Raw genomic sequence first — 11,266 nt, 5'->3', positions numbered from 1 at the left:
CGCACCGGAAGTGTCCCTGCTACCTGAGTTGGTTCCTGCTAATGACGCGCGACTGAGAGACTAAGGGCAGACTGGCCTCTGGCCCGGCCCTGGGTGTCTCTAGTAGATGACGTAGTTTGAGACGACCCGCCCGGGCGTCGTTTCTGGATCTGGACAGGCACGAGCCGCCGATGAGAAACTCTGGGCCTTGGCTGCCTTTGCACCGCCACGTTGGCGTGCAGGACTAACTACGGGCAGGTACTCGGTAGCATCGGCAACAGGCTGGACAGCCTTTCCCCTCCCGACATGCTACTCGAGCCTCCACAACTCGACATTCGTGTCTTCCTGCCAAACTTACCTGAGGCCTTTGTTTGGGCTAAGCCGTGCTAAGCCCCCAAGTGGAGTCACATTGGAGGGTCATGCCGTCAAATGGAACCTTTTTGATCTGCCTGACTCAAGAAGCCGAATTCCCAGATAGGCTAGTTACACCTGTCTTGATGAGGAAGCCCCCTGTTCAAGAAAATAACATTGAAACGAATCCAGTTTCCTCAGCCGTTTTGTCTTTAAAACCAACCTCTTCTGCGTGGCCTGTTGAAGTGATTGGGAGTTCTGTTGTTATTGTTTTGCTCTGAGACCAAGTTCCATATGTAGATCTAGCCTCGAACTGAGAGATCCTCTTGTGTGTACCACCATCTTGTGTTCTTTTGTTTTCTGTTCATTCTAATTGCAGAATCACTAAGCTAATTAAGATCTCCAAGTTGTCATTTTGTCTTGACACGTTGAAACAGGGCAGGTAGATTACAGTGAGATTTTAAAGTGGACATATTGGCAGTACTTCTCAAAGGTGTTTACTTAAATCAACTAGATATCTTTTTGAAGGGTCCTACAATTCCACTAAAAGCCTATCAGAGCTTATGACAGGGAGAGCAGAGCAGAAATAAAAATTTCTTCAGCATGTCTTTGTCAGGTTATCCTTTGGGATTTTTGGGGGAAAAAAAGCAAATTCAGGTGGTGGTGGTGCTGACCTTTAGTTCTAGCACTCTGCAAGCAGACAAGCAAATCTGTGAGTTAAAGGCCAGCCTGGTCTACGATGAGAGTTCCAGGATAGCCAGGGCTACACTGAGAAATATCTTGAATCCCCTCCCCCCAAAAAAAGTTACATCAAGAAAACAAGTAGTACATATTTCTCATTTATTTTCTTTTACAAGAACTATTGGTGGCTTGGATAAAAGGAATGAGGAGGCTTTCACAATACCAATCTATTACATGACTCACTGAATTATTTAACAGAATTCTAGGAGGCATTAATCTAATCACTGAAATACTGAAATAGGCAAAATACAAAACATTTTATAGATTTTATGATGCATTTTAGTTCCCTCATTGTTTGGTGCAAGACAAATATGACTTGACTTTGATATAAAACAATTACCAAGATAGTATCAAGGGGTTTTTTTTTCCTTTTTTTTTTTTTTTTTAAAATGTGGGACTTACCACCTGAAACTGTGGCCTTTTCCACAGTGCCAACACTGCTTGAACAAATACAGATTCACAACAATCACCAAATCCAGACATTTGATGCAGTTTGAGTCCCAGAAATGGAATCTAAAGACAAAGCAAACATATCCCACCCCCATACACACACACACAAAATCACAAAATATTCGCCAATTGAATTTGTTTCAAACTAAACTTGAACATGGATCCGACACCCACCTAGCTCAGAATCAGAGCCCCCAAGAAAACTGGAAACATACTTAGGAGAAGTTAAAATCTACTATACTCTGAATTGTGGATCATACTGTTTGTCAATAATTAGCATGACCTTAAGGTTCTGTTGTAATTCATGCAGACAGCCAAGACATTTATCAACTAAGAAAACAGACTGGGTAACCGTGCGGTGGTGGCTCACGCTTTTAATCCCAGCATTCTGGAGGCAGAGGCAGGCGGATCTCTGTGAGTTTGAGGCCAGCCTGGTCTACAAAGCAAGCTCCAGGAAAGGCACAAAGCTACAGAGAAACCCTGTCTCGAAAAACTGAAAAGAAAACAGACTGGTGGTATAGCCCAGAAAAGAGCAACAGCCTAGCATTCCTGAAGCACTGAATTCTAGCCCTAAAAAAAAAAAAAAAGCAGATGAAGAGGCCCCCAGAGGTAGGCCATATATTTCTGTATTGAGGGAAAATAACAGCAGTTTCTCAAGGGCAAGAGATTTGAAAAAAAAAAAAAAATAGGAGTGGTGACCTATGTTTGTAATGTCAATACTAAGAAGGCTCAAGTAGATGTAGAGTTCAGGGACTACAAGGACAATATGGCTTACGAAGGGAAACTCAACTCAGAACTGGCATGGTTTCCCATCTCTAGTAACACCTCTGTTTACTCTTTTCCAATGTTAGGAAATGCTTGCAGGTTCTAGAAGACGTCACTCAGAGACGTGCATTTACTATCTCCACTGAGCAAGGTGGTATCTAGAGAGCAGGTCACAGAGCACTTGTCTGTGAAGGTGACTTGACTGATCCCTGTGCAGTTTCTTTCTCTTTCATCTCCTCTGACTCATTGTTTCTATGTTTCTCAAATTAGAAACTCATTTTGGATTTCACAAGAGTACTCTCAACTTCCCAGGTAGACAGTTATAGTGCTGATATGCAAGAAATGATAAAGATCAGAAAAAAAAATGTTTTTTTTTTGTTGTTGTTTTGAAACCAGGTCTCAATATGTAGCACAAATTGGCCTTGAAATCACTATGTAGCCTAATGCCTCCACAGGACTATGATTACACTCAGTGCCACCACGCCCAACTTTAAAAACAAACAAAACAAAACATCTTCTATGTCTTTTGGTGGTCGAAGTTTCGGAGGTTTGTTGTATCCCCTTCATCTCTCTACCCCATGTGTGCTGCGGGAGACCAACCCAAGGGCCTCACAATGCATACAGTGATGTACCACTAAGCTACACCCCAAAGCCATGGAAGTTTGTTTTTTAATGTTTAAATTTGTGTGTGCATGGGTATGTATGTGCATGGGAGTACAGATGCCCAAAGAAGCTAGAGGCATCAAAATCCTTAAGTTACAGGCACTTGTGAGGCACCCTACATGTGTTCGGGGAACTGTACAGGGGTCCTCAGCAAGAGTACTACTAGTTCTTAACCATTCTTAACCAGTAGGTCATCTCTCCAGCCCCTAGAAATGTTTAGAAATCTGTGTATTTCTTTTCTTTTCTTTCCTTCCGAGACAGGGTTTCTCTGTGTAGTTTTGCGCCTGTCCTGGATCTCACGCTGTAGAGCACACAGAGATCTGCCTGGCTCAGCCTCCCGAATGCTGGGATTAAAGGTTTGTTCCACCAGCATCTGGCTTCCAGAAATCTGTATGTCTCTTAACTATGGGTGTAGTGAGTAAGCAGATGGCTGGCTCAGAAGATCCATCCAGTGTTCTGTTTAAACAGACCAGACAATGACACAGACCCAGGAAGAATTAACCCACCACAAGTAATGACACCTGGTGTTGATATTTCTACATGTACATCAGCGACAATTCTTAAGAACATAGAATTCTATAAAAGTACTCACAAAGTTAATAAAAAAAATATTGTGATGGTATGGTCATACCAAATGGCCAAGCAGGGTCCTTCCAGGACTCTGAATCCATGCCTGTCCTGGAGATGCTGGAAGAAGTGGCCGTGTGTGGCAATGACGTAGATGGAATGTAAAGATGGACAGGGTACTGGTGCTGGCTTTAGTACAGATTCCATGATCTTTCTGCCTATGATGAGCACAAGTCTCAAAGCAGCTTTACAATAAATTGCTGTTTCTGTTTCTAGTCCACACTTAGAAAATCAAAGCAAGCTGTGAGGCTGGTGAAGTGGGGAGGGGTAGACAGAGCATGTCCACATGGGACACAGACAGAAATTACAAACATTACTCAGAAACCAGTCTTTTGGGGCTCTCAGCATAATTAGTCAAGGTCTGTAGGAAGGCCAGAGGGATCTTCCAACCAATGCCCACAAGCATGTGCCTTTCTGTGTGTGTCAGTAGCTCCACACCCAGATTCTTGAGTAGACAGGCCTAATGTACAGATTAATCCAACATCCATCATCTACCCTCCATTGCATCTTTATTTTGGGAAAAGCAAAGAGGAAGGACCTAGAAACCTGGGCAAAGTCAAAGGAGAGAACTCCTTCACAGTGGAGCTGACCTGACACTGCACAGGGAGAACACACTAGCCTGTGTCCAGAACACAAGTCAGCGTCTTTTAACAGGTGGCTTATAGATATAAAGGCCTCATTTTGATCCATCATCATACCAGACTTTTTCAAGTAAATAAACTTAGACATAATTATTGCTCTTTTTACCTCAATCTATCTCTTTGTGGGGCTATTTTCATATTTTCCAAGCAAGGAGTCCAACTTGGAAAGTGAACCACCATGGGCACTGAAGATGTACAGCAGGGACGTGAAGTGAGACTTGGAACAAGAAGTGCCAGTGGCTAAGGCTAGTAAGTCTCAGAGTTTGGGTCAATGGAGAGCGTCTTAAAGACTGGCTGGCCATGGATTGCACCATACATTAGATCCCACAAAATGATAAGATAGAAGAACCTCAGCATCTCATGCTGCCCAAGCCTCCACTACGGTCCTCCACTACTCAGATACCCTGAGCTCTGACACTAGTGACCCTGGGAGGAGGGACAGGCTCTGGGCACCTGGTGGCTCAGCAAGTGACACCTATGATCCCTGGGAAGAGGCCGCTGTGTACACAGACTCATTCACCTTACATGCAGATACTCCAGAAGCTTTTACAGGGGCCTGCTCTGTTAAAAAGCGGCGTTACTTTAAATGCACCATAACCTGTAAACATCTCTGCTAAACTTTCCTACTATCCATCCTGAAGGGGAATTGTGGTGGTCAACTATGCCATTTAAAACAGCCTGCTTCACATTCATCATACCCAAGATGGAAAAGAACTCCAGGGCACCTGTTCTAATTAGAGATCCATCGCCTACTTCCCAGAGTTGGATAAATGACCAAAAGGGTAGCAGAAACATGAGACAGCAAACCTGGAGTGGGATAGATCAGTGTAGCACAGGCCCCAAAGGGGAGACTCTCCCTTCACACAAGCACTGTCCCTCTGTGGAAGGAGACACTTGTCTCCATTCTGTCTGCAACTCTGGTTTCCCAGGGTTTTGTGGCTCCGTGCGAGAGTCATTGGCATCTGAGATTTCTGTTTCACAGAGTGTCACGAACCGGGAGGCTTTAGTGCCTGTGGTGGTGGTGGTGGTGGTGGGCATAAGAAAGCTGAGGTCTCTTGGATGGCATCAAGCAGAGAGCAGTTCATGTTGGTACTGGAACCTGTGCTTAATCCACAGTTGGCCCACCGAGTCATTGGCCCAGTTGTAGCCTGGGCAGTGTGCCAGGGTAGCTGCAGGCCATTTGCTTCCTCCTGCAGGGCTCTGTCAGGCAGAAGCTGATCCCCAAATTCCTCACCCGATGTTGAGTGAGGAGCAAGAGACATGACCACATAGTCTGCCTCTCTATTCCAGCATATAGTACAGGGGGACAGTCCAAGCCTGGTTTCCAGGGGACATAGCATCAGAAGGAGCTCAGTGGTGCTGTCTAGAGTCCTGTGGAACCAGCGACTCTGTGTCATCCTCTGGGGCCCGGCTAGTGGCTGTGGCTAGACTCTGCATGGTCTCCTGCTGATACTGCCTGGCCTTGTTGTAGAGCAAGACACCCACTGTGACAAGGATGGTGCCGACGGCAGACAGGCTGGTGATTTTGTTGCCGAAAACGATGATGCTGAGCCAGATAGATAAGGCGTGTTTCACAGTACTGGCGACACTATGGCAACAGAGCGGAGAGAACAGTTAGGCTCTGGGTTCACACCCACACAGAGCAGAGCCTGCTGTTGGCAGTGACTAACAAATGTCACACAATGTCCCACCCCTGTGTCCTCCATCCACGGTCTTGGCCCCAAGGGGGACAAGGATGAGGCGACTAGCACTAGGGTGGGGAGCATTAGGGGTTTTGCCTGAAACGTCCTTTTATTTATCAGGTTTATTCTTTTTAATGAAAACTGTCAAAACGGGGGCTGAAGAAATGACTCAGTGGGTAAGAGCAGTGGCTGCTCTTCCAGAGAATGTGGGTTTGGTCCCCAGCACCCAGATGGCGGCTCACAACTGTCTATAACTGCCGTCCCAGGGAATCCAATGCCCTCTTCTGGCCTCCATTGGCTCCAAGCATGCCCATGACATACACTCATACATATAGACAAAACATCTGTACATATTAAATAAATAAATTTAGAAGAAAAACCTTAAACAGAGAAGTAGTGAAACACTATGACATATCCCCATCACTTGGACTTAATGAATGGCATTTTGTCACCTTTGCTTGAACTTTCTTTTTTCCTTCCAAGCCCAGGCCAACATCTAACTCCCAGATGAGGCTGGCTTTGAACTACCAATCCTGCCTATGCCTAAGTACTGGGATTATAAATGTGCATTATCACACCCACTTTTGCCTTAGTTATTTTTCCCTTATTAAAAACATTTTATTTATTATTTCACTTTTTGTGTGAGTGTTTTGCCTGAATGTCTATATATGAACCATGTGCATACTTGGTGCTCACAGAAGACAGAAGAGGGCATTAGAACCCCTGGAATGGAGTTGTGGATGGCTGTGAATCACCATGTGGGTGCTGGGAATCAAACCCAGGTATTCTGCAAGAGAAACAAGTGCTCTAAACTCTAAGCCATCTTTCCAGGTCCTTGTCTTAGCTATTTGAGACAAGGTCTTGCTATATGCCCTAGGCTGGCCTTGAACTTGCAGTGGTCCTCCTGCATTAGCCTCTTGAATACTAGAATTGCACAAGTGTGCTACAACGCTTGTCTCATTATTTATTTTATATATGGAATTTAAGATCTGTGAATTTTGAATCAAGAATGATAGTACATGGCTATGCTCCCATCATTTGAGAAATAGACGCAGGAGCATAAGGAGTTCAAGGCTTCTTTGGCTATATAGTGAGTTCCAGACTAGCTGGGACTACATATAAGCAATCTCGAATATAGAAAATGATCTGTGGATTTGGGTATTAGTGGATGGTCCCAGCACGATTTTCCCTCAGATACTAAGGGTCCTATACTATTTAATCGCACAACAGAAATAAAACAAAGCCAGGCGGTGGTGGTGGCTCATGCTTTTCATTCCAGCACTTGGGAGGCAGAAGCAGGAAAATCTCTGATTTCAAGGCCAGCCTGGTCTACAGAGCAAGTTCCAGGACAGCCAGGGCTACACAGAGAATTGAAAAATAAAAACAAAGTCAAACAAGAAAAAGTAAACTGATTAAAATCAAATATAGAGAGAACTCTTTTGTCACTCCCACACTAAGTGCTCAAGAGCAACATGCTGCCACCAGCTCCTGTCTGGAACACCTCAAACAGACTATTTAGACACATTGACAGCTAGCTCTCTTCTATACAAAATATCAAAGGAACCATAATGTGCCACCAGCTGTCACTACAGAAGAGAACCTCAACATCTTCCACGTCTCTTGAAAAAATGTTCCACTCACCTGAAAGTCACAGGGGATATCTTTCCCATAAGGGCATATGCAGTGACACTCTGAAGGTGGAACAAGGCACCATCTGTCAGCAGCAGCAGCACGATGTCCTGGCTGTAGCTGAAGCTTCTCCCACTCCTGCCAATCACTGGGACATCCTGTGGCCAAAACAACAGGACAGTCTTCAGGCCTGTGTCTCCCTGCTGTGTCTGGATATGTCTCACTAGTGCCTAGTAACTGAAAAGCAGTAACACTCAGCTCTGAATGCCTCTCTGACTTTCAGCATGGGATTGGCATGGTACTATATGCCCATAATCCCAGCATTTAGGAAGTAGAGACAGGAGGATGTGGACTGTCCGAGATAAACAGAAAATTTGAGCCCAACTTGGGTCAATTCTGACCTTATCGCAAATATTGGGAGGAGTGTGCTGAGGAAATGTTCCAGCAAGTCAAGCACTTGGAGTACAAGTGTAGAAACCTGTAGCTGGGCCGGCGGTGCATACCTTTAATCCCAGCACTTGGGAGGCAGAGACAGGCGGATCTCTGTGAGTTCAAGGCCAGCCTGGTCCACAGAGTGAGTTCCAGGACAACCTGGACTATTTTATAGAGAAATCTTGTCTCCAAAACCAAAAAAAAAGGACAAAGAACTACGCCTGGTTAAGCTTTTAGGCTTCTGAGCAGCAGTTCAGCTGAGATCCATTCAGATATGAGGACACAGAGGCTTCCAGTCTGAGGAAACAAGATCAGCTGAGAAGTTGGCCAGATGAGGTTAGGTGTGGCTTGTTCTGTCTCTCTGGTCTTCCAGCATTCACCACAATACCTGGCCCTAGGTATGAATTTATTAATAAGACCTTTTAAGATTCCTGATACATGCTCCTATTACAAGATGGAAAGCAGAGACAAAAAGAGAATCCTCAGAAACTTGCAAGACAGCTAACTTGGCTTGCAAATAAGGTAGAAAGTAAGGACTGCCTCCCAAATTTCTCCTTTGACCTCCATGTATACACTTCAGGTATCTCACTGTCTTATCAAAATCAGATAAAGAGGAAAGTGTTGGGGGGTCAGAGGTGGCTTTGGGTCTGCAATTCTAACCCTTGGGAGATGGAGGTAAGAGGACAGCCAACAGTCCCACAGCTAGGTCTGGCTGTATTGTGAATTCTAGGCCAGCCTGGGCCTGCAGTCTTTGCATTTGGGAGATTGAGGCTAGGACTGCCAACAATTTGAGACCAACCTGGGATATATTGTGGTGGTGGTATTGTGTTCCCCAAAATATTGTGTGTTCCCTGAAATAAACATATCTGGGGTCAGAGAACAGACAGCCACTAGAACAAAGCCAAAATTGGTGGCTAGAAAATGGGAAGAGTAAGCTATAGCAGAAGTTGGGCGGTGGTGGTACACACCTTTAATCCCAGCACTTGGGAGGCAGAGCTAACTGGATCTCTGAGTTCAAAGCCACTTTAGAAACAGCTAAGCATGGTGACCCACACCTTTAATGCCAGAAACCCAACCTTTAACCCCAGGGAGTGGGGGCAGAAAGAGAAAGGTATATAAGGCATGAGGGCCAGGAACTAAGGAGTTAAACATTTAGTTAGTAAAGCATTCGGCTGGTTAAGCATTCAGGCTTTCGAGCACAGTTCAGCTGAGAGCCACTGGGATGAGGATTCAGAAGCTTGCAGTCTGAGGAAACAAGACCAGCTGAGGAACTGGCGAGGTGAGAAAACTGTGGCTTGTTCTGCTTCTCTGATCTTCCAGCAATCACCCCAATAACTGGCCTCGGGTTTGGTTTCATTAATAAGAACGTTTAAGATTCCTACTACAGGGAGATTGAGGCTAGGACTGCCAACAATTTGAGACCAACCTGGGATATATGTTGAGCTCTAGGCCAGCCTGAACTACAAAATGAGATCCTGTTTGTTTGGATTTTTTTAAATAAACAAAAACCCTCATTGGTAAGGATCTTAAGAAACTGGAATTACTCTGTGTGTACTGCTAGTGGGAATATAAAATGTTCCAATTATCCATTCCAGTTCCAAGACTATATTCCAAAGACATACCTCCATTTGCAAAAGGCATCAATGTGAGATATTTGTTTATCATGTATGGAACTGGGGGGCAAGGTAAAGCTATGACCCACAGCGTGATCACTATAGACTTCCCAGTGTGACATGTTTTAAGAAAAAGATTTATACAGACACACACTTCCATAAACAGAGGGACTCCAGGAAATGTGTCGAGAGTATATCTGTACCAAGCTCACTACACGGCAACCTAGGGAAGGAGGCTGAGGGTGGGAGATCATCTCAGTTTGGTTTCAAATATAAACCTGTTGACTTAGGTGGGTGTAGGGACACATTCTTTTAATACAAGCACTCAAGAGGCTGAGGCAGGCATATCTATGTAAGTTTGAGGGTAACCTGGTCTACATATCAAGTTTCAGGCCAGTCAGGAATACATAATGAGACCCTGTTTCAAAACAACGACAAAAAACTCCATTAACTATTCTATAGTGGGCAAATACCATTTCCATAACAAAAGATAAATTAAGCAAGCTTAAATACCCTAACACAAAACTAAAATTTAGCCACCCACCCTTCTTCTCCTGAACTGTCAAAGGGAAGCAGTAGCCCCAGTGTGGTGGGTGCCAGGCTGGAAACCCACCATGAAGAAGGTCCATGCTGGAATCAGCAAGGCCACAGCAGCAGCACTGGTGTAAAATTGCAGTTCTGGGGCCCTGAAGCAACAGAAAACACTCAATCATTCCCACACTTGGGTCCAGGCTTCCACCCAGGCATTTTTAGCAAAGAAAATTCTAAAGGACCAGCAATCTAGAAATGTGTCTCCCACAATGACAAGGCTGAAAGGGTCCCCCTGATCTGAGCTGGCTGTCAGATAGTCTGAGGAGTCAGCTGGAAATCAAGTGATTTTCTCTCAATTTTCACAAAGAACTGTCAAAGCCACTCAAACCAAGTGAGTTCAGGCTCCCAGGGCTCATTCAGAGCTGTAAAATGATCAAAAGTCCTGCTGGGCTTTATGAAATTATATTCAATGCTGGATGTGGAAGGGCATACCTCTGATACCAGCACTTGTGAAGTAGAGGAAGGAGGAACTTTGCCTGGTCTGCATAGGGAGTGCTAGGACAGCCAGGACTACATGGAGAGAAATTGTCTCACCACCACCACCACTGCCAAAAATAGAAACTATAAAAACTCTTACTGGAGATACTTACGAGAACCTGTATTTGTCCCCACTGAGAAGCTTTTTTGAAAAAACATTCTGCAAACTAGAACAAAAAGAAGATGTCAAACATTGAAGTCAGCAAGCAAATAAGGTGGTGATGTCAGGGGCTGCAAAGGTGAACAGCCACAGGCACTTACATGCCTGAGGCCAGTCCTGTACCAGGTGTATCCAGTCATCATCTCGCTGAGAAGCAGAACTGTGCCTACTGTCCCTACAGACAAGCAGCTAGAGCCTGAATGACCAGCATCTCAAACATCAGAGGACCACGATGGTTTTGCTCTATACACTTTGAAAAACCCAAAATGGGATGCTTAGGCAGGAAGATTAGGAGTTCAGAGTCATCTTCAGATACATAATGAGTTTGAAGCCAGCCTGGGCTATGTGGGACCCTGTCTCAAAATCCCAAAAGAAGGGCTGGAGAGATGGCTCAGAAGTTCAGAGCACTTGTTCTTACAAGTGGACACAGTTTGGTTCCTAGAGCTGACATGGTGGCTCACAACC

General features: G+C 44.8%; 1 protein-coding gene across 6 annotated transcripts in view; it reads right to left on the bottom strand.

Annotated features, from left to right (window-relative positions):
* Positions 1 to 3,262: 3,262 nt before the first annotated feature.
* Positions 3,263 to 11,266, bottom strand: part of LOC118578333 (solute carrier family 35 member E2A) — a 35,152-nt gene continuing 27,148 nt past the window's right edge. For all 6 annotated transcript variants that reach the window (XM_036179195.1, XM_036179192.1, XM_036179196.1 and 3 more), the window contains 4 exons: positions 10,755 to 10,808; positions 10,187 to 10,259; positions 7,541 to 7,686; positions 3,263 to 5,805 (listed from right to left, as the gene is read on the bottom strand). In XM_036179195.1, the coding sequence (XP_036035088.1) occupies positions 5,568 to 5,805; positions 7,541 to 7,686; positions 10,187 to 10,259; positions 10,755 to 10,808 (511 nt within the window). In that variant the 3' untranslated portion in view covers positions 3,263 to 5,567. The remainder of the gene's footprint in view (positions 5,806 to 7,540; positions 7,687 to 10,186; positions 10,260 to 10,754; positions 10,809 to 11,266) is intronic.

Source organism: Onychomys torridus, chromosome 2 (assembly GCF_903995425.1).
Source record: "Onychomys torridus chromosome 2, mOncTor1.1, whole genome shotgun sequence".
NCBI lineage: Eukaryota > Metazoa > Chordata > Mammalia > Rodentia > Cricetidae > Onychomys > Onychomys torridus.
Note: the sequence above shows the minus strand (reverse complement) of the source record. Positions and strands in the feature narration are given on the sequence as shown.